Genomic DNA, 27938 nt, shown 5'->3' on the forward strand with positions numbered 1-27938 from the left:
GCATATCAGGAAAACTTTAATTGAAACCAAAAACAATTACGGTAGTTCTCGATTGGTTCAATATCATGTACAAAATGTTTAATTTCTTATTTTCGTAAATGCCACGCCATCACCTCCCGTCTGGCAGATTTATTTTCCATAGGGGCGGCTCCAACTCTTTTAGTTGAATGAGTATGAGTTTAATGAATTAAATGTTAAACGAGTTAAACTATTAATGAATTAGATAAGCTAAATGTGATTTGGTTAAGGGAGTTACATATGAATGAGATCAATGTGAACATGTAAATACATTTCAAAGAAGAAAATGTGAATACATTTACAGATATGAAAACATTCATAACGAGCATGGCGAGAAAGATTTTTTTAATTTTACCAGATAAGGGCCACTGAGTTGTATAGCTCTTTTTCAGAAGCGACCTGACCACAAATGATGGCTCAACGAAGTGGCCTATCACGTGCAACTTTATCGTAGCCAAATACTCTAAACGCATGTTTATAAACGGGGAGGGAAAAATCGGAGCAAATAGAAGAAAAAAAAATCCCTATTTTTTTTTCTATTTACGTGACTTTACCGACAGAACCAAGAATATGAATTCCTGCAGTCACGAAAGTTTTAAGTCAAAATTTTATATGTTCAGTGATGTGAACTTGGCTCACAGGCACGACACTGACATTTCATTGAGCTCTGCGTTTCTCAACCTTTTTTTGTTATCATTTACGAGCCTTTTGCCCGTCCAATTGACGGGTGTATTTCAGTAAATCTGAAACTTGCAAGCGAAAAGCAGACCGCGACGTAATATCCATTGCATCCATTCAGCGCATTCAGATGCTTCGTTATGTCAACCAAAAAAAAATCCAGATTTGCCAGCCATACAGGATCGGACAGTTCTTCCATTGGTTGTCCCTTCTCACCCAAAAAATGTCCAATTTCCTCTTTGAGAGAGAAAAATCGCTGCAGTGCGGACCCCCAACTTAGCCACCTCACATCGTTGCGATATATTACGTCACCGTATTCAGCCTGGATGTCACGCAAGAACTGCTGAAACTGTCGGTGGTATAGAGCTTTAGAGCGAATAGAATTGATTGCCTTTGCCACTGGGTTCATAACATCGTCAAATTTGAGATGTTTGGCGCAGAGAGCCTGCTGGTGAATGATACAGTGAAGTTTAATAGCATTGCCTGCTTCTTCGCTGACTTTATTGCAGATCAGTGTGGACAATCCACTTCGCTCACCAGCCATGGCAGGCGCACCATCGGTAATGATCCCAGAAACTTTACTCCATGGTAGTTTCATATCATCAACAGCTTCACAAACTGAAACGAATACATCTGTTCCTCTGGTTTGCCCTTTAAGGCTTTTGAGGTCAAGCAGCTCCTCTGTCAGGTTCATGTTTTCATCAACTCCTCTTAAAAAAATAAGTAGTTGTGCAGTGTCAGATGCATTGGTGCTTTCATCGCAGGCTAATGAAAACTAATCAAAAGCCACTCCCCTGTCCCCCAGTCGTCTCTGAATATCTGACAATATGTCCTCAACTCTCCGTGCCACAGTGTTGCGTGCCAGGAAAACATTCATTAATTCTTGCTTCTTCTCGGGGAAAATGTTCTCCACCATTTTCATGACACAGTCTTTGATAAACGCACCTTCAGTAAAAGATTTGCTATGTTTAGCTATTAACATGGCCACTTCATAGTTGGCTTTAGTGATGTTTCCTTTGACTCACAGGCCCGCGTGAAGAATCGCTGTTGCGATGCCAGAGCAGCTTGGAGTTGCTTAACTTTTTCAGCGCGGTCACTCCCTGTTAGCTTGTCGTATGTTGTAGCATGTTTAGTCTCGTAGTGTCTCTTTACGTTGAAATGCTTAAACAAGGCATCCGTCTCTTTACAAATTAGACAAACACATTTTCCTCGATTTCCAGTGAAGAAGTATTGTAATTCCCACCGCTCCTGAAAGCGGCGGCCCTCACTGTCAACTTTTCTCATTTTTTTTGCAGTCGGCATGGCAGAAATGATTCGAGAATGGTTCGCGGTAGGACTCGGAAAGGTAAGGTAATTTACCCTTTTTACCGGGTAAAAGGGTAAAGGTAAACGGTAAAGATGTCGACATGCCAAGGGGTAAGGTAAAGGGTAGGGTAAAGGTAGCTCGGAAGAATTACCCGGTAGGGTAAAGATAGCGCAAAGTATTACCCGGTAAATACGGTACCTTGTTTACCGCTAAAAGCTCCATCGCGCAGTCCGTGGCCTACATTTAAAAAGTAATATTAAAACAAACTTGATTAAAAACACGCTTTTATGAAATGTACGAGTAATTACAGAACTTCACGACTCCAGGAAGTGGCCCTGAAGCTTTTACAGCGTAAGGGGCCGTGGGGATTTACAGCCAACGTCAGTTGAGCGTGGACAATTAGACCCAAGCCGAAACATAACATATAAAAAATAATGTAAAAAAATATTTAGATTTTTTATGATAGAATATAGTATTGTCGTCAGTATGACCTAAGTATACCAAGTTTGCAGTCGATACCACATTAGGAAGTGGGTAACAATTGAGTTTCAAGATTTGAGGATACAACAACATTAACGACAACAACAGAGTGAGTTAAAAGAAAGCGTGTAAAATTGGAATCATCGAGAGTATTCTATATGATTAAAGCGCTCTACCTAGTATTTACCGTTATAAACCTTGTTTATGTGTAGTAGTTCCCTAGTAATTACCCTGTAATCGGGTAATTTGTATGGGGTAAGGGTAAAAGGTAGGCTAAAGGTAAGCTCGTTGCTTTTTACCTTTTACCTTGCCTGCTAAAGGGTAAAAGGTAAGCTCGTTGCTTTTTACCTTTTACCTTGCCTGCTAAAGGGTAAAAGGTAGGGTAGAGTGATTGTATTATGGTAAGGTAAAAGGAAGGGTAAAGGTAGGCTCGTTGTTTTTACCTTTTAACTTTTACCTTACCTTGCTGAGGCCTAGTTCGCGTCACGGATGCAGGGCCAGAGAGCATTAGAATGGTGCTGCCACCGTGTGGCGGAAGGAGGAATTACATCTTTAAAGTTTTATGATGTATTTATTCTGACAGAGCTAGCGAGCCATAAATAACACATCATAAGACCGAAGCTGCGGGCCGTATGAAATCTGACCGCGGGCCGTGATTGGCCCGCGGGCTGGACTTTAGACATGCCTGATTTAAAGGTTATAATCCCTTGTTCATCATGACGTCCTTTTTTACTTTGATGTCTCAATAACGTCACGGAGATCGCGTGATATGAGGGTTCTGCCTTTGTAGTGAGGGTTGTAAGTTGACGCTGAGGAGGGGGGAGGAGACGCCTCACCCCCCATGTGGAGTGACGTCACCCGCTAATTATTATTAATGGCGGGCGGGTCCAATATCGAGGACGTCACCTGTTCATGATTATTAATGAGGGGGGCTGGCGTGGAGTGACGTCACGCGCGTTACACACTGACATTCTTGGGTAAATATAGTAGTCAATAACAAGGTAACTGTACGAGATCGCGTATTTAAATGGCCGTGTTTGTGCTCGCTGTGATATGTATGGTTCGGTTTTTTGGCATCGAGAAATACAACAATCTTAACACCGAGAAATAGTTACCAAAGATATTTCAGGTATTTTTCTTTTTAAAGGTGTGTTTGGACAGTTGAACAGAGTGTCCTCCAGTGACTGTAAACGGGCAGCTTCGATAAAGGATGTCCGATTGAAATAATCATGTCGTCGTAGGCTGCAACTTCAAGACTTGTTCCGTGCCTGGCGCCACTCCCTGAACTTGGTGTAGGACAGGTAGGCCAAATACACCACTCCGCAAATGGCCACCAGGAAGATCAGCCACAGCAGCAAGGCTTTCTGCAAAACACGACGTTTGCATTGACGTGAGGGCAAATCCTGAAACGATCGATCACCAATTTAATGAACCAATGGTGGAAGCAATGGCAAGGCGTGGTGGTGTCAGTAGCACTGGTTGCACACAGTGTGTTCTGGCGATTATCCTCAACAGTTGAAGCTGGTTATTAGCACATCTTATAAAAGTGCAGTGCATCCCTTACATAATGTCGTTTTTTTTTAGATCGCGGAAATATAAATGTGTCGTTAAACCCGCCACCACCCGACACAGCCAATTAGTAAGGGTTGTCACGTAAACAGAACGTGCCAATTCGTCACTAGTGCAGCACACCGGTGTGTTGGAGAGCAAATCCACAACATTTTTAATCTGAGTACGACGTTTCGCCAATAATTACAACCAGCATCATCAGGCGAAGGGAAACTTCTGATACAGGCACGCTTCAGATATAAACACACCGAGCCTTGCTCAAACAGGGAGTAGTTTGTATGCAGCCTTGGGTGGCTCTGTGGGCTCAACTCACGATTGGAAAGTTGTATTATGGTTCAACTCATCGCTTGGAAGTGTATAACATCAGTACCACTGTGGAGAGTCAACAGTTGACAGCCCTTTTGACGAACGGGCTCCCAAACGTACAAATGTGGAATTTCTTATAACTGGCTCAGAGCTGCCAATCAAGTTCATTTTGTCCAACCACGTGATAACGCAGAGAGACCACGACAGCTCGATTTGCAAGAGTGCCAATGGAGATGAGCACAGACCCATGGCAATTTGATACACTTTGACTTTATAAATTATTCAAATTGCTGTTGGTCATGTGTATTTAAACCAACATCAGAATCTGAATCTTTATTTATACTGGAGAAATCCGACGAGCTATTAAGCTCTTTTTTTTACAGATGTCCAGTGGCCAAGTCAGAACATGACAACAACAAACAGCAGAGGTGTGGACTCGAGTCATGTGACTTGGACTCGAGTCAGACTCGAGTCATGAATTTGATGACTTGCGACTCGACTTGGACTTGCATAACAATGACTTTGTCCCACCTCTGACAAACAGTACAAAAACTACGATAGGAGGAGCAAAGTATAGGAAAGGTAAGCAAATGACAAAAAACATGCTTTTAATTTTACCAGGCAAAGCCCACTGAGCTATTAGCTTCCTCTTCAGAAGAGATCCGGCCAAAAACTATAGCCCAACGAGGCAGCCCATCTCGTGGAAATCCATAGCAGCCAAATAATCTAAACACATTCTAGATTTGAAGCTTTCGTCACTGCAAGGATTCATATTCTTGGGTTTTTTCGGTAAAGTCACGTAGGTAAAAAAATAAAAATTAATAAAAGTCAAATAAAAATAAAATAAAAATCACGACGTTTTGGAGACAACACAAGCTTCCGTCTTCAGGTGGAACCGCGTGCTGTGACGGTTCCACCTGAAGACGGATGCTTGTTTTGCCTCCGAAACGTCGTGATTTTTATTTTATTTTTATTTTACTTTAATTAATTTAAATTTAACATTTTTTACCTACGTGACTTTACCGAAAAAACCCAAGAATATGAATCTAAACACATGTTTTTCATTACGTAGCCAACCGTACTCATCGAAGGTGCGGGAGAAAGGACAACAAACTAAACACAAAAAGCAGTTCTAAAGAAATTAGTTTTCAATGTGGATGATTTAAAAGTGCACAGCTGAAGTGACTTCCACAGTACAGACGAGTTGAGGCTTACCCATCCCCCGATCGACTCAACCCATGGCAATAATTGCTTGATGAAGAGTCCTTTGCAATACACAACAACTGTTTGACGCTCATCCTGGTTTTGTATCTGTAAAACAAAGTGTCGTTCGTATAAAAAAACGTTGTTCATATAGGAAAAATTATGTAAAACACTTTTATTGCTTCGTGTAAATATTTTCGGGTTGAACGTTAATGATCGGCAATTGCTTGAAATAAAATAAGACAAATCACGACGTTTCGGGCGCAAAACACAAGCGTCCGTCATCAGGTGGGACAACCACAGCAAGAATAAATTGCTGAAGTGGGCGAGAGAGCTGCCGTGGCAAGAGGTTATATAGGTAAGAAAGGGGGGAGGAGCAAGGGGGGAGAGAGAGAGGGGGTGTGTGGGGTAGAGGGGCGCTGCGTGAGCGCTAGGGGGAGAGAGGACGTGAGGGGGGGGGAAGTGGGCGGGACTGGAAGTGGGAGGCTGGGAAAGATGTGGATGCGGGGAGAAATTAACTCGGAAAAAATTAACCCGTAAAAACAAAATTTTTCACTATAAATCCTTTATATGCGTGGCATTGGTTTAATTTTATTATTCATTTCTGTTTTTCTTGAGTAAGAGTTTCATTCTTATCACATTGGTATTTTAAATTAAATATGACATTTTTTTTTCCCTAAAAAGTGGAAAATTTAGCAAAAAAATTTTCACGAAAATAAATTGTCACGCACAACGAGTATGTGTGCAAAATGTCAGCTCGATTGGATCACGGGAAGTGGGTTAAAAAACGACCGAAAGATTTGCACGGTCGAAAGCGCGCAAGCAAGCAAGCAAGTGAACTTAATATAAAGGATTTAAAAATAGGGTAGTACCCGGCAGATATGATGGAAAAAATCATAAACAGTTAAGGTTTTACCTGGTTAATAACATCCTTCCAATGATTGCTCAATTTGTATCCATCTTCTCGGTTGAAGTTATGCATATGTTTATATATCTGGATGGCTTATCAAAGGTTTGTTCATTAAGCCATCCAGATATAGAAACATAGACATAACTTCAACCGAGAAGATAGATACAAATTGAGCAATCATTGGAAGTATATTATTAAGCAAGTAAAACCTTAACTGTTTATGGTTGTTTCCAGTGGCGGCTCCTGCAAAATCTCTCAGGGGGGGCAAATGTCTGGATGATTTATAAGGATAAGGTCCACCCATGCAAAGGATAAATTAACAGCTTAAGCATGTAAAGGCAACTTCACTTCTTTAATATTAATGAAAAATAAAGTGACTCTTACAATACATCTTGTTTGTTTCTATACTCACTATTAATACAATCCACTCAAGTTTATTTTATTAAAGATTCCACTAGGTGGCGACAAATTATATTGTTGGATGAAACGTGCTTACGTATGATGACGTAAGCACGTTAGTGCGAGCCCTCCCGGAAGCCATAGAGAATGCATTGCAGCGCCCCCCGTTCGAAAAAAAACATCTTTGAATGTAAGTCTATAGGACCCCTCTGGGCGATTCTCAGCCGGAGTGAAATCGCCCAAAAAGAGGCGGTACTCCACAGAACGTAGCATGACGCTGATTGGACTATATCCAGAGGCACAGTGACGGCTAGCGTGACTCTGTGGTTGAATGACATTGGTGGTGCGTCGCCCAATCGCCCTAATGAAGAAACCGCCCCTGGTTGTTTCCATCTTATCAGCCGGGTACTAGCCTATGTTGCCGAGTTAATTTCTCCCCGCATCCACATCTTTCCCAGCCTCCCACTTCCAGCCCCGCCCACTTCCCCCCCCCCCCCCGGCCTCACATCCTCTCTCCCCCGAGCGCCCCCCTCCCCCTACCCCACACACCCCCTCTCTCTCTCCCCCCTTGCTCCTCCCCCCTTTCTTACCTATATAACCTCTTGCCACGGCAGCTATCTCTCCCACTTCAGCAATTTGTTCTTGCTGTGGTTGTCCCACCTGATGACGGACGCTTGTGTTGCGCCCGAAACGTCGTGATTTGTTTGATTTTATTTTTCTACTCTACGTGACTTTACCGAAAGAACCAAAAAGTATGGATTACTGCAGTCACGGAAGCTTCAAATCAAAATTGCTTGAAATGGATATATTTTATATTCATCTTTTCAAATGTTACTTTATATTTTGACGCGCAAACATCGTAATGGTATTTTAACACACCACTGGAACTTGTTTTTCGACACAACTGTCTATAATGCCGGTCACTGAAAACAGATTTTGCTCACGTTCTATCAGCTTTAGTATGGCATGCTTCAAAAAAGTCAATAGTTAAGTAAATGTTTGGCACATTGGAAATCTCCAGATACAAACATCTGCATGGCTAAGTAAAAAAAATGAGTTCAATATACAGTATTTATCTCCTAATTTGTAAGGGCTGAAAATCAGTGATGCTTGTGTTTACATTTTATATCTTGATGTTTTGTTACTTTTGCTATAATTGGAAACATACAAATGCTGACCTTCATGGGCCTTGGGTTAAAATGTAAAAAGTTCAATAATCTTGCTCCTTAAATTTGAGAGGTCCAAAATAAAACAAATATATTGATGACGTTTGAACTACAGACCTGACATTTTTTAGTACTGTACCAGCGGTTCACGTTGTAACCCTCATAGCAAATTAAAATTCATGTTAGTCACTCACTCAGGCGCGGCTACATAGTACACTGTAGTCAGATAGGATAAACATTCTGTTATTTGACCAACATAACCTGCCAGCATGCACAACGATTGTGTGGAGTGATAAGACTTTGAAGTGATAGGAAAAACAGGTACATGGTTATTCAATAATCGAGATAAACAATAGTTTGATAAAAAAAAAGACTTACTTTTCTCATGACGAACTTGACTATTTCAAAAAAAAGGCTGTTTGGACCGATGCTACTCACGCCTTTACTGGAATTGTTTAGTTTCATGATCTTGTCAATAAACTTGAAGGGGCTTCCATCACATTGCTTCCACATTTCTTCCATTTCGCTGCAGGTATGGAAGAGGGTTAGGGTTACAAGTTGGGTTATATTTTTACAGTCTGAGACCATTGTTTAAGATGGCTTTGAGGCTACTGAATAATATTTAAATATGTTCCTCTAAAGGCAAAACATTCTACTGCATATCATAAAAAGGTCAAATAAGTTATCGCTGTGTTTACACGAGGTTTGAGTGGTGTTCATCTTGACCGATGGCCCTAAACCGGTTGTGAAAATTCCACATTACTGTGGCAAAGGGCATTCTCTCTACAACACAATAACGTTGTTGACTTCCTTCAGTGCTAACTCATTTTGTCGGCCTCAGTAAAACGATTCACTGGAATGCCCTCCGACGACGATTTTAACTCAGCACCGTTGTGATTGTGAGTTGGGCACTTGAACAACAGTGCTGCGGGCCTAGATTGCATGAGCTGAACATTTCTTTGATGCAACAATCTTCGTATCTAGTGCAGGATTATGGGCCGCATGCTCCAGCACTAGCCCTAATAAACATAAAACTCAACACGATGCACTATTTTTGGGACACTCAAACCACACTGCCAAAGAGTTGTCTCTTGTTTATTGTGTTCTTGTGTGCGCTATGGCTCACTTTGTCCAATTGCTGTCCTTGCCTAGAAGGTTGCTGATTGTTGTAAAAATTTTAATTAGCGATGACTCCGTAGAATTGTCTCTTGTAGCCACGGCACCCTCTGTGTCACCTTCACCGCCGTCAACGCAATTTTGTAGTAATCTGATGAGAGAAATGAACCGCAACTCAGTGTTACCAACGCCGAAAAGTAGACATCCGCAAAAAATACAAACCTCAAAACGTCTCTATATTGAGCTTGACAAGTCATGAAACATTTCCTCGCTATATAATGTATTAAGCATTCACCAAAGTAACCCGATACAGGATCCTTAATTTCATACCTGGAATTATGTCACTTGACGATGTTCTGAACATTAAATCTAGATTTGAAGCTTTCGTGACTGCAAGGATTCATACTCTTAGGTTTTTTGGGTAAAATCACGTAGGTAAAAATAAATAAGAAAAATAAAATAATAATGCCAATAAAATATTAAATCACGACGTTTCGGAGGCAACACAAGTTTCCGTCATCAGGTGGGACCGTCACAGCTAAATTTACTGTATCAAGTGAGGAAAAATCCAAGAGACAAGCCCTTAAATATGAACATTACATGCGCATATTCACTTGTGGCATCCCTATACTGGGAGTTGATACAAGTTACCTGAGCGTCAAGTCGAGTTCATTTATATTACGTGGCGAGAACTCAAGAGACCAGGATGAGTCTGGTTGAGAGTGTTGGGCTGAAACCTGTTTCAGCAGACACATTTCTGAGACTAATATATCACACGGATTGTTATTTGTAAAAAGTTTGTGCTAACATCGAGAGAAAAAGATACCTGTCAAGTATACGTTGGCTGTTGATTTTTTCCTCTTCCTCATCAACTGCAACAAATAGAAAACACTACAGATCAGTTCAGAAACAGAATATGTATTTATACTGGAGGAATTCAATGCACTATACATTCCTTTTCTCACAGATGTCCAAGAGATGAACTCACAGCAATTAGAAGATCCCCCGTGACTGTGCTCGCAATCGCACATAAAGCGGCAGAGCCGTGGTTGCCACGGGCCCTGGTGCAAGGAATGAAATGCCCGCCACCCCCCCCTGTCCAATTGCCCCACTCTTTTATAGCCTGGCACCGGCATCTGTCCGTGGGGGCCACGGGCCCTGGTGGAGTTGCAACCCACGCACTCTCGACAGCTAGGCCACCCCGCACGCACTCTTAATTTCCCACACCTCCGATCAGCACCGTTGGCTGCGTACGGTATGAAAGGAGCGCAATGTACTCTACAATCGTGTTTCCTTCCGAGCGGTGCTCTTCGCACGAGGGCTCGACTCACAATCGGAAGGTCGTGAAGTTCATATCCTGATCAGGGGTCAACTTCAGCCCAAACTCCCGTCAGGTCAATGAAGTGAATTACACTTCATTTTTTTTTAAAGGGAGGTCAAATCGTTGTTATCCAAGGGTATCCCAAATCCCAGTCCGTGTGATCCACCACGGCGGGCATTTTCATGTTTACCGTTCTTCACGTACAAAGTCATTTAAGGGAGAGAGACCCCATTTAAAAATGAACGTGGACATCGCCGTTTCAAAAGAAGGTGTGCTCTCCATGCAATGCGATTCAGTGCTTAGCCATCGTTAGGCACGTGTAGTGCGTAGTTTGTACTTTAACGTGGTAAACTTGGAATGGCGTGCAGTGATAAGCCATGAGGAATGGAGATTGGGAAACTCGATGGAGAGACTGACCTCTAACCATACAATTGTGGAAGTTTTGACCCACTGATTTAGGAACACAACCGAGATGAACTTTACTTAATCCTTCTTTGAGCCAGGGGGTCTGCAATTTATTCTGTTAAATAGTAAATACCGACACACAAGGTGCTCTACGGAAATACTGCAAGCTCAACTCAGCTGGTATACGAATGACAGATTCGCAACGGGGGATATTTTAAAAACAAAACGCTACCTTTGGACTTGGCCTTGCCCTCTTCTTTGTTCCTCCATCCATCGCAGACTTGTGCATGCTCAAGGAGTTGCGGGATGGGGAAAGCTTCATTGCAAATGGGACAATTATAGGGCTCCGAATCTGAAACACAAAAATAAGTTCCGTTTAATCCAACGTTATCTTTCACAGCAACGGACGACAACACATTATTGTGAACACTATGATACCCCAGCTCGCCGGACAAATAAGGGGGAAGGCTGACAGGTTTGACCAGCTGCAAAATGTAACAAACTAAAAATGCGGAAGAAAATAGAACACCACGTAACTATCCAAAGCACATTTAACATTGAAAGCATACTCTTTGGTTCTTTCGGTAAAGTCATGTAGTTATAAATAAAATATAATTGCCTGATGACGACCGCTTGTGTTGCGATCAAAACGTCGTGATTTGGTTTATTTTATTTATACATGCATGACTTTACCGAAAGAACCAAAGAGTATTGATTCCTGCAGTCACGAAAGCTTAAAATCAACATTGAAAGCGCAGATCAAACTGAGTTGTGCGTAGTTCTTGTGTGTTGGTCTGTGCGAGGCTTCAAGTTTTCATTTATTTGGTATAGCCCTGTGAGCCATGCAGCTTTTAAGTCGGGTGCAACCGCAACAAACAAAATATGAACACAGAACATCTTAAAGCGACGACGCGTAACAGAAACATCCTGGAATAAACCAGCAAATATAAAAAAAAGTATTTGAACGGCTACCTGCGGCTCCGGACCCGTGTGCTGCTCTTTCAGGGCTGCTTCGTGACGTCATCTATCAAGGACCCCACCGTCTTTGTGCTCACATCGCATTAGGTGGCTCTTGAAATATTCAGGTTTTTTTTGTTTACCGAATTTGAAGAAAAAAAAGTCTCATCTTGTTATTTTGGGTGCCGACCAACGTTCAGTGCCGCATTAGACTCACCGCTGAGGTGTGTCGATGCCCTCCGAGAAGCAGACAAGAGGGGTACAAAAGGAAATCAATTGACACAAGGACAGAGTGAAAGAGGCAAGAGACACACAGGGATCGGAGCAATGCCAGTGACGCGTTTGGAGATGGAGTGAAAAAAACTTGAACGTGGAGCTTCGGAATAAAACACCGGACCCTACACAGGGGAGTAAGGCGGCGAGTGGGCGCGCTCACTGACCCCGTGGACACGCGTTCTGACCCTTGAGCCAAAAGCCCAAAGCGCGGCGGGATTCTGCATTGAATACGTCCATTACTTCGCCAGCATCAGTCTGCCGAAAGGGCAAGTCCAGCAAATCAGGATGTTTATTTTTACTGTATCATGAACGCAAAAGTCCATTGTCAATTCTTATTGTTAAAGTCACGTAGCTATAAAATAACATAAATCACGACGTTTCGGGCACAACACAAGCGTCCATCATCAGGTGGGAAAGCATAGTCTGCTGCTGAGGCAGACTGTTTTAAAAGTCGTGATTTATTTTATTTTATACCTACGTGACTTTACCGAAAGAACCAAAGATTATGGATTCCTGCAGTCACGAAAGCCTCAAATAAAGATTGAATTATTATTGTGTTTAAAAGGGACAACGTTTGGGAGAGAAATACATTCCTTTGACCATCATGCTCCACCTAACATTGCATCTCTTAAGTTTAAAAAACGATTCCTTCCCAGTCGGTATATAACAATTATTCTCAACATCTTGCCACGATGGCCACCGTGTCTAGATGTTAACTCCCTCTCCTGGGATGCAGGAGGTCGTGGGTTCGATCCCGACTCTGACTCCTGTATATTTGAAGTTAGCGTGGACTTTTCCCTGGGTCCTCCGGTTTTTCACTCCACATTTAGAAACATACTTTCATACTATTTTGCTGCTATACATTTCGACACGATAAGCCACTTCGTTGAGCTATCATTTGTGGCCAGGTTGCTTCTGAAAAAAAGCTATATAGCTCAGTGGGCCTTACCTGGTGAAATAAAAATAGTTTAGTTTTGTTTATAACCACGGAGTTTGCAGCCAAGTGATAGAAATGCATCCAAGAGGACGTCAACTTTGGTCAATGTCTCGAAGTCATGGGGACCAATCCCACCGATGCTTCCATTCCTCAAGATCACTTGCTACCTTCTACCTGATCCCTCAGCTGTTGCACAATTGTATATCGAACTTATTTTGCACCGTACGTAAAGAAACACGCTAATCGGAGGTGCGGGGGAAGGACAGCATACTAAACACAAAAAAACAGCTCTATAGACATGAGTTTTCAATAACTCCAGAGGCTTCCTAATATCGGAAGAAAGAGCATTCCAGACGGCCCCTGAACTGGTCTGAACATGCACGATGCGGTGACCGTCTTTGTTCTCCAAGGTCTAAACTTACACTAGGCCACCATTTGAAGAGAGGACTTCCTCTTGGTGCCCCTCATGATCTCTGTGTAAGGAGACAGAGTGGTGAGTGACACTGTAGGTGTGGAATGCTGATATGATAGAGTGCATAATGTGGGGGCTTACTGATGAACCGGGAGATGACATCTGCGTGCTCCCCACACATTTCGGCATGATCTTGTAGAACATCTTCTGGGAAGCGGTATTGGCACAGAGGACAGGGTATCCCCTCTCCATCCTCATCCTGCCCCTTCACTTGTTCCGATGCAGCCTCCTCCAGGTGCTTTTCTTCTGTGTCCTCTGATTTTGTGTCCTGTTCTTCTTTATCTTCGGAATGCTGGAGAACACATTCATCATGATCATCGTCATCATCTTTGTCATCATCAAAACCAATTTAATTGTTACGACCACTATTAAAACCCTCACGACCACCGTCACTGTCAATATGACCACCAGCACCATCAAAATACAAAGATCCCCATATAGCCTAAACAGGCTGTTGGGGCAAGTGCTGTTCACGAGCACCTATGAAGGCCAGAACGGTGCACAAGGGGATGGGTGGCCAACACCACGCCCGGCTGCCTTTGTCTTCCCGTTGGCGATGTTTATACATTTTACCAGGTACTAATTTGAGGCTGAGTCGACCTTGAGGAGGCCCAGGACCGGTTTAGATAATTGTTACCGGTGTTCGCTCCATTGTCACCACCAACACCGCCATCATCGCCAGCACCACCATCATCACCAGCAACACTGCCATCATCACCAACAATACCACTATCATCACCACCAACACCACCATAATCACCCCCATCATAATCATCACCAACACCGCCATCATCATCAGTAACACCGCCATCATCCTCACCAACAATATCATCAACATCAATGAAATCACAAAATTCTAAATTAAAAAGTAATTTTAATTACGTGCACAGCTGTTCATTAAAAAACAGCTATTGTACCTCAGTAGGTTCTGAAATAACTAACCAAAGGATAATGCAATTTCAACATTGTACTGTTATAATTATAATACAGAAAGCACAGTTTCACTTACATCATCGGTCTCGTCCTCAGGACGTTCCATCGATTCATCTGAGCATTCAATCACAAAACACAAGGCAGAAAACAACTGACTTGTATACAAAATGTTTAGACTTGACCTCGTGGAAGCGTACCGACGTGAGCTCACGGGGTTGTCGCTACCCACGATGGTTGTCCTACTTGTCTGCCTACGCTACAGTCATCCAACTGCATTGTGGGAAAACAGTTGCACAGTTCCTATGAGCACTGTTTCATTGGTTTCATGGCTTTATTTTGGTGATTTCGAAAAGTATATTGGTTTAGCCATGTTTGTTTGTTGTAGTACAGAGTTAGACTGATGGCATTAATCTAAGTTGTCTTGTGGTTGTTGTTGGTTGTTTGACTTGCATCCCACTGGGATTTTTGCACACGGCATTGGTGTACGGTGGTTTTTTATGCAATATTTTGCTGTCTTTTCTTGGATTTTCTGTTTGCACTCGGTCACATATTCACTTTCAGATGTTTTTTTGTTCATGTTTTTGTTTTTTGTTTGTTGCGGTTGCACCCGATTCAAGAGCCGAATGGCTCACAGGGCTATACCTAATAAATGAACTTGAACTTTAAATACACAGAGATCCCTCATGTAGCTTCTCCGAGTACTTTCGGGAGAAGCGCTTGAAGCAAGCACCCATTAAGGCCCGCCGGGCATGGCATACGAGTGAGCGTTGTGGGCAACATTATTAATGTCCACCCTTGATTTTTAACACGCCGAATACTCGTTTATGGCTGAGTCGACCTAGGGGAGGGACAGGATAATTTGGATACGACTCGCCACGGACTTTAGGTGTGACCAGGTAGTCAACATCAGGTTGCCAAGGTCGCAGCACAGTGTTGCTATCCGTGCAAACAAAAGCCCATGTTTGTTTGTTGAACTTCTTTCGCACTGCACGTAGCCAACCGTGCGAATCGGAGGTGCGGTGGAAGGACAGCAATGTGTACAATAAGATCTACGGTAATTTATCTATACATTGTATAACAATGTGAAACATATCATGATGTTATACGGACTTAAAATGGGAAAAAACTGAGAGTGCAGATGAAACAAGGATTAATGTAATAAATACATTTAAATACATTTAACTGGGACCTGATTGCCACGAGCATACCTTAGTGCCTAGCTTATTACAGACAAATTCAGACCTTATTGGTCACCCCGTGCCCCTATAAATCTCAACTTTTATCCTATAACATCCCATCACAAGGGAGAAACACAAAAAAATGTGTTGCATTGAAACGGCCGTAAACCATACGGGTTGACAGATATGCACGATGCTGTGTTGCAGCTATGTTATAGAAATGAGTGATGTGTCCCCAAACTCCAAATGAAACCACAAGGTCTAAATATAAAGTCGATATTTATATGTAACTTCTGATGATCAAATTTTTTTTTGCCTTTGGACTCATCCGAAAATGTGAATTCACCTCCGATAAGCACGGTTGGCTACGTACGGTGCGAAAGAAGTTCAGCATACACACATACAAGTGATATTGCTCCCACAATGTCACGCCTGCTCTTTTGTGACCAAAAGTGTCATAATGTGGCATCGGATAAGTTTAAACTCAAAACATTTTTTTTTACCAGGTAAGGCCCACTGAGCTATGTAGCTCTTTTTCAGAAACGACCTGGCCACAAATGACAGCTCAACGAAGTGGCTTATCACGTGGAAGACACGTCACCTTAATAAATCAAGTAAATTATTTGAATACATCCACAAAATACAAAATTGTCCTCTAAACATCAGAAGAAAAACATCTCTTTGGTTCTTTCGGTAAAGTCACGTAGTTAGAAATAAAATAAAATAAAACAAATCACGACGTTTCGATTGCAACACAAGCAATCATCATCAGGTGGGAAAACCACAGCAAGAAAATTTGCTGAAGTGGGAGAGAGAGCTGCCGTGGCAAGAGGTTATATAGGTAAGAAAGGGGGGAGGGGCAAGGGGGGAGAGAGAGAGGGGGGGGGGCGTGAGGCTGGGGTTTTCCCACCTGATGAAGATTGCTTGTGTTGCAATCGAAACATCGTGATTTGTTTTATTTTATTTTATTCTACCTACGTGACTTTACCAAAAGAACCAAATAGTATGGATTCCTGCAGTCACGAAAGCTTTAAATCAAGAATAAAAAAATATTCAACATTTTAATTAAAAACTCATCCCTGACGCAAATATGTGTTTAGCTAAAGTCACTGCTTGTGTATCTTTACAGCCGTGTCCATGCAGGGTAAGAATTACCTTGAGAGTGCTGATTGGGTGAAGACTCGAGATTGGGAACGTCAGTCCTGGGCACGTGTTGCTGTGCTTCGTCATTGTTCTCCAAACAGTAATCGACGTGCAAATTGATGATATCATCCGGAAACATGTCGGAGCACACGGGACACGACTGGCATGGCTCGAACTCTCCCTCTGCTTGGTCCTGCCAGAGTGGAGGGACATTGCTAACATCAGGGCCACCACCACCACAACCACAACCACCAGCCTCAGAAGAAAGACGAAGGTTCCCACATGTAGCCTTCACAGACTGTTGGGGAACGTGAGTGCTATGAGCGAGCACCCATGGAGGCCGGAATGGCACACAAGGGGACGGTGTGGCCAGAAACTAGCGTCATCCTAAGAGAGGTCCAAGACTGGTTCAGATAAACAACAAAGATAAAGACAAAGATCCCCCATATAGCCTTAACAGACTGTAGGGGCAAGTGCTGTTAGCGAGCACCTATGAAGGCCGGAACGGCACACGAGGGGGTGGGTGGCCAGCACCACGCTCGACCGCCTTTGTCTCCCTAGTGGCAATGTTTACACACCGCACCAGGTACTCATTTGAGGCTGAGTCGACCTAGAGGAGGCCCGGGACCGGTTCAGATAATCGTCACTGGTGTTGGCCGTGAACGGAAATCGAACTCGTGTCGCCGGGTTCATAGCGCAGCGCGCTAACCACTACACTACCGCTCCCCACAACAACACTCTCACATACACACACACACCTTTACAGAGACAATAAATGGAAAAAACAAGCGTATTTTTCACCGTGTCAAAATAAAATTGTGTTAATGACCAACGGCCTATGGGCCTTGTGTTTTCCGGCAGCATTTGTTGAAGCAGGTAATCGTCTGCTTCGCCTTGATGAGTCTCATCAGCAGAGTGTGAAGCCTGTGTGACAATTTATGCTGGATTTCGATTTAAAGCTTTCGTGACTGCAGGGATTCATCTTCTTGGTTCTTTCGGTAAAGTCACGTAGAAGGGAAGTAATACAATAATAAAATAAAACATAATAAAATAATTCTCACGACGTTTCGGCCACAACACAAGCAGCCGTCCTCGACAGACCTGGTCTTCACCTGAGGACGGCTGCTTGTGTTGTGGCCGAAACGTCGTGAGAATTATTTTATTATGTTTTATTTTTATTATTTTATTACTTCCCTTCTTCGTGACTTTACCGAAAGAACCAAGAAGAATTTATGCTGGGTTACGTGGTGGGCAGCAGCGGGCAGGGCAGAAAAAAGCAACTTGTTGTACTGTACATCTATGCTACCATGGCTCTGTTCCCCCTGCCTTCACTAACCTGGTAAAATAATTCTGGATGTGAATTGACAACGGGGCTTTCCATGTACTGTATATATGCGAAAGAATAAGCAGGAGCATTTCCATCAACACTGTGGGGTATATTCAGAGGAAAACGGTGAATTTGATAAAACTCATTATTATGCTCGGTCGTGGTGGATTGTGGGCAATAAATTAATAAATAAGCAGACAAGTCTATGTATTAAAACAGGTACATCCCTGAAATTCATTGCTCACACTGCCAAAGGTTTAAGTGCCTCCACTATTACCTCGTAAATATGAAATACTATTGTAGTCCACCAGTCTGTGTACTTTATGGAAGAATGTTTTTCAGCAGCTTTTTGTAGCTTATGATTCGTACTTAGTTTATTTTAGGTGAGGTCGTTGTGTAGGTCTGTCGTTTTTTTTAACGATCGCCCTCCACCACCTGACATAGACAAATCAAGTTGTCACGTGGGCAAATATAGCAGTCGATTTGGTTTTTCACCAAATTGGAGGAATGTTGAAGTGCAAGTACGTTTTTGACAACTTTATACGCATAACCAGATGTTAACAAAACTCAGTTCTCGCGTGGAAACAAAATATTAATCATATTGGTCATGAATTTTACGAATTCTAATTTTGATCAAATGCTGTTGTCTAGCAATCCACTTAACCTTGAATAATTGTGTTTAATATGCCAAACTCTGTCGATGATACTCAGAAAGTCAAGAGTCCAAGAGTCTTGCAGCTTAAAATAAATGCTGCCATAATACGTATTTTGGTCAAGTAGGTCTCCATACAGGCTGTTGGACTGAAATATGATTTAATGGTAGGTTTTTACCCTTTTAACTGGTACAAAACTGACACCTTTATTCAATAATAATATCCTTATCAGAGTTGCTTCTTTTTGTTTGCTTTATTGACTACTTGTGTTGTGGTCATTGCAAACATGATGCCTTGAATAAAGGTGTCAGTTTTGTACCAGTTAAAAGGGTAAAAACCTACCATTATATTTTGCCACTGGTAAAAGAGATCTCATAGTGTAAATGTTTACCCCGAACTCTCAATACTCTGATATTGCACTGTTTTTGAGTTGTACGCCTTCTGGTGTCATCTGGCCCTACACCAATGGGGACTAGGCTCTAAAGAAAGCCGTCTCGGGTGTGGGCCAATCAACTTCAAGGACAGTGCATATTATTATCCTTATCAGAGTTGCTTCTTTTTGTTTGCTTTATTGACTACTTGTGTTGTGGTCATTGCAAACATGATGCCTTGAATAAAGGTGTCAGTTTTGTACCAGTTAAAAGGGTAAAAACCTACCATTATATTTTGCCACTGGTAAAAGAGATCTCATAGTGTAAATGTTTACCCCGAACTCTCAATACTCTGATATTGCACTGTTTTTGAGTTGTACGCCTTCTGGTGTCATCTGGCCCTACACCAATGGGGACTAGGCTCTAAAGAAAGCCGTCTCGGGTGTGGGCCAATCAACTTCAAGGACAGTGCATATTATTATCCTTATCAGAGTTGCTTCTTTTTGTTTGCTTTATTGACTACTTGTGTTGTGGTCATTGCAAACATGATGCCTTGAATAAAGGTGTCAGTTTTGTACCAGTTAAAAGGGTAAAAACCTACCATTATATTTTGCCACTGGTAAAAGAGATCTCATAGTGAAATATGATTTTTACAAATGTAACTTTTACATTGTGAACCAAGTGAGGGATCATGCCCAAGAGGAGATCTAGCCCTGGAGAGAGATGATGTAACGAAATGTGCAGGTGCTTGGATGCACTCTTGTATCGTGGGACCATGAGACATGGCGATTGCTTTAGGAGGCCTTCATCCAGCAGCGGATTGATGGTTGATGATGATGGTGGCAGTGACGGTGACGGTGAGGCAGACGCTCTGTTTGTTTATGTATTTGTGTTCAACACAATCCACCGTGGCTATGATGAGTTGTTGTACTTCGTACAGAGCATTGCTGACGGAGAGTGGACAGTGAAACATTGAACCTCTCCCGCTGATGCTACATCCTCTGTATGAGTATTCAACTGTCGATTGTTTGGGGTAATCGGGGCAAGGGGAAAGAGGTGGCCCAGATAAAAAAAAATGGACAATGCAAATGATTAGGCTGTGAAATTGTATTATTTACCTATATAGAACAGGATGGATACATCGAATGCACCGTCTGTTTTTATCGATTTTTAAAAAAAGTAATCGGTTCACTTGCCGAAGTGTTTTCGTGGTCACATGGGCGCCTAGTCACTGACCCTCGTAATTAAAGCAGCGCGCGCATGTAAAGACATTTCTTTTTACCTTGCAAGCTTGGCTAATCCGCACCTTGGATGATGTAGCGATAACTTGCAGATCCCTCCATTGGACCCGAGATAAATGAGCAGATGGAATATAATAGCCCTTTGCGGTTCCATCAATGGAGCTGAATCCCATCCATTAACACAACTGTATGAACACGTGATGCGAGTTTAAACGATAGTTGTGGTCATCGTCGGTGATGTTAACTCTGCTGGGGTGAAGTTCCTACCTTCTTATCACCTTCATCTCTCCCCGCGTGCCATTCCATCTTGCCAAAGTGATCTTCACGTTCTGTAAAATCGTTGTTGATAATTAATGTCTTAAGAATATAAAAAAATGCATTTTGTTACTTTACAAATGATCTGCACAGCAATGTCTTTGCGACGTGCAGATGCAATATAAAAGTACTGTATAGCCATATTCTTAGGTTTTTTCGGTAAAGTCACGTAGGTAAAAAAAATTAATTAATAAAAGTAAAATGAAAATAAAATAAAAATCACGACGTTTCGGAGGCAACACAAGCTTCCGAAAAAAACCTAAGAATATGAATACTTGCAGTCACGAAAGCTTCAAATCTAGAATTACTGTATAGCCCTTTCGTCAACCCAGTGTTGGGTGATGGCCTCTCCACGCCGTGCGGATCGTCGAGGTTATTTGGGCATACTTCACCACCACAGGTCAGTGCGGGTTGGTGAAGGGTGGGGGGGGGGGGTCGTTTCGACGGAGGAGTATTTAACAATCGATATACAGGGTGCTTCGAACGAATGTTAACACTTCTGAGAATTTGCAACGAAACTACAATAAATGTGTCTCCGAGCTCTGGAGACCACCTGGAGAAGATTCCAGGCACGTGTTGACAATGATGGTGAACAAGTGGAGACTGAATTTTTGAAGCTATTAACATACATCTATTATCATGATGTTACAGGGTAGTATCCGTTATTTTCCATTAAAAACGATATTCTCATATAAGTGTTAACATTTCTTTGAAGCACCCTGTATTTTGATTAATGGAATGTTGATTAACTGTGACTAACCCAACCATTAATAGGTACTGCATATTCTCAGATTAACGTAATCTATCGTAATTTACATCACTAAATTAACTCCCCTCTGGTCTTTGCACCTGATAGGCTCACATTAACGAGATTACCTTTGCTCTATTTAAGACTGAAACAGAAAGACTTCATCACAATTCTGGAATATCACCTGATGAAACTGGCTGTAATCACCAGCGAAACGTAGAACTCACATTTTTTATTTTGTGGGTTTACTCTCCAACACCCAAGTGTTAACTAATGATCACGTTTTGTTTACGTGACAAATCTTACTAATTGGCTGTGTCGAGTTAATGACACATTTACGAGATCCAACCCAAAAAACCTTGACTATGGACAACAGTCGCATTTGCTGCACTGCCCTCTGTGCAGGTGCTATGCTTCACATGTGAGTATCACCTGCAGTAGTTCCACAGCAGGGGGTGGGCACATGCTGCAATGTGGCTTCATCCCATTGAGGTGATTTGCGAGTACTGTAAATGTTCTACTTACTTTGAAGTGTTGTGGGAGAAATTCCACACTAACATGGCTGGAATTTGTCTCTCCAATGTTGTTCATTTTATTAACCGCCAGATAAATAATGCGTTAAATTGACCCCAAATCTGGATTTAAACTCGTAACCTTCAAACCGCAATGTTGTACACAGCATCACCCAGTTGTGTATATTGTACAGTATGTAGAAGTGTACTCGTTAAAATGAAAATACAATAGGGAGCTATCATTCCAAGAAAACACAGTGTCTCTACGGCGTTGACAATGAGCGTTTTATTTTTATACAAACAAGTGCCACTTATTATAGTTAAAGTGTTTTAGAAAATCAATAGCATGCAAAACAAGTGTATACGTCTTTACAAATACCGTAGACTGCTCGTGAATAGGATAGACACTGACATGTCCTTTGTATTTTCTCAAATGAATGTGTTTAGGGTGTTATGTGAAAGGAATCGACCCGTGATGGAGTACATCCAAGCACAGTGAAAATCAGGACACTTCTAAACGAAAAAAAACCCAACACGTTAATTACATAAAAAACACGATGGCAAAAAGCAGCTGCTAAAGAGACACAATTCCGTTTTAGAAAATGGCAAAAGTTACTTCACATATACATTTCTATATAACATCGAAAAAAAGTTATTTACCCTATAATATTATTTGAAACTCGGTTTATTTCGTAGAGCACGAAGGAATTTCAATACCTGGATCGTCGAAAGAGACACGTTTTCGTATCCCTTCGTTTTCATCTTCGTGACGCTTTGTCGCACCCTGCTTTGACTGCACATGTGCACATCGTTTCGAGGAGCATGAGCGTCACATTACGACATTTTATTTTAATTACGCATTTGAAAGTCCCTAGACTGGAGGGCAGTTTGAGATATTTGAAAACTGTCTGATGATGCTGGCTGGAATTACCAGCGGAACGCCCGTACTCAATTGTTAAAGTGTTGTGACTTTATGAGACATCTCCTTTACCAGTGGCAAACATATAGTAATAGGTTTTTACCCTTTCAACTGGTACAAAAACTGACACCTTTATACAAGGCATCATGTTTGCAATAACCGCAACACAAGCAGTCAAAATGCAAACAAAAAGAAACAACTCTGATAATGATATGCACTGTCCTTGAAGTTGATTGGTCCACACCCGAGACAGCTTTTCTTAGAGCCTAGTCTCCATTGGTGTTGGACCAGATGACGCCAAAAGGCGTACAACTCAAAAAAATGGAGACTAGGCTCTAAGAAAAGCTGTCTCGGGTGTGGACCAATCAACTTCAAGGACAGTGCATATCATTATCATTATCAGAGTTGTTTCTTTTTGTTTGCATTTTGACTGCTTGTGTTGTGGTTATTGCAAACATGATGCCTTGTATAAAGGTGTCAGTTTTTGTACCAGTTGAAAGGGTAAAAACCTATTACTATGTGTTGTGACTTGTTCTCCAACACGTGGGTGAAGCCAGTGATACATCGGTACGCTTGTTCATGATGAAAAAATAAGAAATAGGCTTTACACTTTCTGGCAATCAAACAGATGTTAAGATTTTGAAACACCAAATAGATACCTATTACAAGGCATCACGTCTGCATTAACCACACATACTTGTGTCGAAACAATCAAAAGAAACATGCTCTAATAATATTTGCATTGTCTTTGAAACTAATTGACCTACACCAGGCAGAATTCTGTACGGCCTTGTCTTATGAGTGTTAAGCCAGAGGACACAAAAAGGCGAACAGTACAAAAATAATTCAAGTATCAAGCTTAATATCTCGGCTTGAGCAGTTATATCTATGGGACTTTTTTACCAGTATAAAAAAGATAAAATAATTCTTATTTTTTCATCATATTGATACAGGGATTTTTTTTTATTTTTTCATCATTTTGATACTAGAAAAAAGGTCCCATAGATACGTTTGTTCATCACGTGACAACTTTATTAATTTGCAGTGTCGGGTGGAGGAGGGTTTACGACACAGATTTTACTCACACAGCGATCTGACCCAAAAAAAGAAAAATAATGAATAACATTGGTTGCGAAAGCCTATTTGTTAAACTCAACACAGGCCTTTCATATATTCACAAACAGTGTACTAATGTTGTGTAAACATGTTTCTGCTTGTACGTGCACGCACCAAGTGAGACCATGTCCTTGTCATTACAATTAGGACCTTTGCAAGTGGCAAACAGCTCGTGCTGTTGGCAAACACCAAATGTGTGGTAATATGGCCCACAGAGGAGTAAGTACGCCTCAGATGATGCACATAGCCAGGGGTATGGCTCATGGGCAAAAGTGATGGAACGGTAGCCAACGGAGAGAATGCACCACAGAGGGCAACCACCGTGGAGTGATGGTAAATGTTCATGTCGAGAAGATCCAACTGTAGCCACACAGGACCATGAAGGGATAGAGACGGCGTTCGGAGGCCTTTATCCAGCAGTGGATAGGCAATGGCTAACGATGATAAAGAATCTCAGTTTGAATTCTCACTCGTACAACTTTTTCATGAGCTAACACAATTGTTTTAAACTCACCTCATTCTCGCGGTCTTTCCACTCCGTATCATCGCTGCACTGCGATGGAGATGAAAAGTTCTGGCAAGTGGAACAGTGGAATTGTATTTCCCAGTGCTTAAACAATCGCCCACAAATGGGACACTCCATCATGTCCGGGTTGTCCATGCTAACAAACCATCAGCACATGAAACACACACACACACACACAGTTATTGTGAAGTTAATAATACACCCCAACCAGCATTCATCGACTTGAAAAGCGAATCTTAGAGGACCCACTTGAATGTCTCCGAGCTGAATAGAGGATTATTAGAATCGTGGAGTTAAAAAAAACCCACAGTGTTGTATGTTTGTTAAAGCAGTTGCATGCTCCCACGACACACTTTCGGCTGGAGTGTAGCTGGGTGGATGGCATTGGGTGGGGTTCTCACCACTTTAACTGTAAAAGTTGATGTAAGGTTCAAAGTCAGCGATGGTTTCTCATTACGTCTCACATTACACCCTTGAATAACGTGTTCATAGTGATATTCAAAGGTTACTATTACTCTGATTTTTTTTATTTTGCCGGGCAAGGTTTGCTGAGCGCTTTTTCAGAAGCGACCTGGCCACAAATAATGTCCACGAAGTGGCTTATCACGTGGACATTTATATCCGCCGAAATACGCGAAACGCACGTTGATTCTAAATGTGGAGGGGAAAACCGGAGGACCAGGAGAAAAATCCACGCGACCATGGGGAAAACATGCAAACCCAAAACATTTACAATTAGAGTACGACGTTTCGCTGGTGATTACAACCAGCTTTGTCAGGCGATAGCCAGAATTAGTTACTCTCTTTTTTTGTGGGCGAGTTCGTGTAACGAATTGGCACGTTTTGTTTACGTGACAAACCTTACTAATTGGCTGTGTCGGGTGGTGGTGGGTTTATCGACACGTTTATATTCACACGAACTCGCCCACAAAAAAACCCCGCCTTTATTCATTAATAATATTGGTCGCGAAAGCCTACTCGTTAAACTGACAGCGTAGGTACACAGCTTTCTGTGAGAGTTCCGAATGGACATTTCTTCACCTCGCGGTACGCGATGCCAACGAGCGCAACTGGAATGCAATTGGGCAGCAAGTAACATTGTTTAGAATGCTGACCTGGACCCGGTAACAGAGGCACAATGCCCAAAAGCTGTCGACGTGTGTCTGCTTTGTGGCGAGGGAGGGGGGGGTCCCTTCTCTGTACCTGTTAACCAGTGCCGGATTATCCTAGTAGCACAAGTAGCTACATATGCTACGGGCCCCGCACTTTCAAGGGCCCCGCGCTAAACGCTTTCAAGCTATTAATTCAGGTTCAGTGATTCTGCACTTGGTCGATTACTATAGTACTATACTGCCTTCAACTTTTATGAACGACTGGGTATTTAAGGTTAGCAATTTGTCGTATTATCTGGCTGTATAGCAAATGAAAATATACAATTACTTTACTATGCAAGTGACAAATTAGTGGTTTAATATGTATGTGTTTTTTTTATTTAGGACCCCTTTATAACATATGTTACAGGCCCCACACTAACTTAATCCGGCACTGAAGTGAACCCATACGGTTTACCCCGTATTCTTGTACAGGGAAATGTAGTTTTGAGGTCTATACGGCGTATATTCGTTTCAATACGGGCAAAACAACATTTTTTGTCAATTTGTTTGTGCTTCCCCCTTGTGATGGGACTTTGTGGGATGAACGTTGAGAATTATAATGGGCACGGGGTGACCAATAAGGTCTGAATTGGTCTGTAATAAGGTTGACAGGTGTGGCTTCTCCTCCGTTGCCTCCTGAAGATGGAAGTTTCCCCACACCCCACCCGTGTTGTTGTATCCCTGGCCCCTTGTTCAGGTCCCAGACTCAAGACCTTCCTCTCCTCCCCACGCCTCTTCGCTAAAATAAACACACGGTACTGTAATCACCGTACACACGCAAACGCCTTCATACCCGTCTCGCACTCTTTTACGTGTTTTATTTAGACGCTGTTGCACAGCAATGGAAATTCTACTCGGGCAAACCGGGCAATTGTGGCGCGTACACGCTGTGTATTCAATCGTAAGGTGATCTCTTCGTGTGTCAGTTCAGTAGAAAACTCACACTGGAAAATAATAACACTGCCCAGCAAATAGTCGTGCCAATATGTGTCGTGGCCAAGTTTTATTTAAAGAGCTGGGACTGTACACGCGCAGACCCAACTATTATTAAACACGGCACAGTAACCCCAACACAAGGTTCGGCCATATTATAGCGCTATAACATCGCGCTTAAACACGATGTCACCCTTATACACTAGAAGAAAAAGACAAAGATCCCCCGTATAGCCTTAAGAGATTGCTGGGGCAAGTGCTGTTAGCGAACACCTATGAAGGCCGACACTGCACAAGATGGGATGGGTGGCTAGCACCACGCCCGGCTGCCTTTGTCTCCCCAGTGCACACCGCACCAGGTACTCATTTGAGGCTGAGTCGACCTAGGGGAGGAGACCCAGGACCGGTTCAGATAATCGTCACCGGTGTTGGCCTTTAAGTGGGATTCGAAACTGGGTCGCCGGGTTCGTAGCGCAGCGCGCTAACCGCTCCCCACAACACTACAATATCACACTTAAACACAAACACACAGTACACACAATGCATAACAAACAACACAAAACCCTCTATTTGTTAGTCGCTGAGTTCGGGAATTGAAGGTTATATCCTCCCGTCGTCAATGCTGGTTTGTGAATCCTCGATTCCCCGGATTAGAAGACGCAGCCTGAACCTCGTGTCAATCAAGTTACACAAAATCTGGTCTCACACACCGGATTATAAGACGCACCCCCCCCCCCCTAACTTTTGTTTTAAGATACATAATCCGGATTATCCCATAAGGCATGGTTCAATGAGCCTTAACGCTACAGATGCTTATTTCACAAATACAAGTGATTATGTATGGAGGTCGAACGTACGTATCCAACCGTGCTAATCGGAGGTGCGGGGGATAAGGACAACTGAACACACACACACACAACAACAACAACGATGTTGCAATGTTTATGTCCGGTGGGCTTTAAGAGGCGCGCTCATGGCAACCAGGCACAGAAGCAACACGCAGTGAGCGCACGGAGATGGAACGATGAAGCCAGAGAGAGCGGTGGTGGTGGCTGATGCTGGGGCTGCGTGAGTGACTTAGTTGCGTGGCAGCGTCGCTCGCGAGAATGGTATTTGGTTTAGCGCGGTGGTGGTGGTGGTGGTTGGTGGTCGGATGCACTCTATCCAGCAGTGGATTAAGCATGCCCATGGCTGGCTGGCTGGTGATGATGATGATGATGGCAACACACAAATAAATATACGATGCCGGTTGAAAACTTACCCTCGAGAAGAGCAGCGTTGCGTGAGAGATAAACCAGGAAAGTGAAGTCGAACGCGAACGCGCGTTCTAATGAAGCCGATATGAAGGAG

At 42.5% G+C, this 27938-nt stretch overlaps 1 protein-coding gene across 1 annotated transcript; it reads right to left on the reverse strand.

The window, feature by feature from the left end:
• Nucleotides 1-27938, reverse strand: LOC144722970 (uncharacterized). Its single transcript, XM_078601438.1, has 13 exons — nucleotides 27850-27938; nucleotides 24490-24637; nucleotides 22658-22733; nucleotides 20633-20694; nucleotides 16786-16966; nucleotides 14529-14566; nucleotides 13601-13811; nucleotides 11110-11229; nucleotides 9978-10023; nucleotides 9162-9302; nucleotides 8414-8561; nucleotides 5573-5668; nucleotides 1-3846 (listed from the first exon to the last, which is right to left on the reverse strand). Exons 2-13 carry the CDS (start codon nucleotides 24634-24636, stop codon nucleotides 3733-3735), a joined length of 1380 nt encoding a protein of 459 aa, XP_078457564.1. The 5' UTR covers nucleotide 24637; nucleotides 27850-27938; the 3' UTR covers nucleotides 1-3732.

This window comes from Lampetra planeri, chromosome 16 (assembly GCF_965212315.1).
Source record: "Lampetra planeri chromosome 16, kcLamPlan1.2.h2, whole genome shotgun sequence".
NCBI classification, from domain to species: Eukaryota; Metazoa; Chordata; class Hyperoartia; order Petromyzontiformes; family Petromyzontidae; genus Lampetra; species Lampetra planeri.

Excerpts from the sequence above, each read along its gene's own strand:
- LOC144722970 (XM_078601438.1), bottom strand. The coding sequence starts at position 24,636 with ATGGACAACCCGGACATGATGGAGTGTCCCATTTGTGGGCGATTGTTT. Across the intron at positions 8,562-9,161 it reads AAGGACAGCAATTGGACAAA|CGAAATGGAAGAAATGTGGA; the intron begins GTGAGCCATAGC and ends CCATACCTGCAG. Across the intron at positions 3,847-5,572 it reads TTGAGTCGATCGGGGGATGG|AAAGCCTTGCTGCTGTGGCT; the intron begins GTAAGCCTCAAC and ends CGTGTTTTGCAG.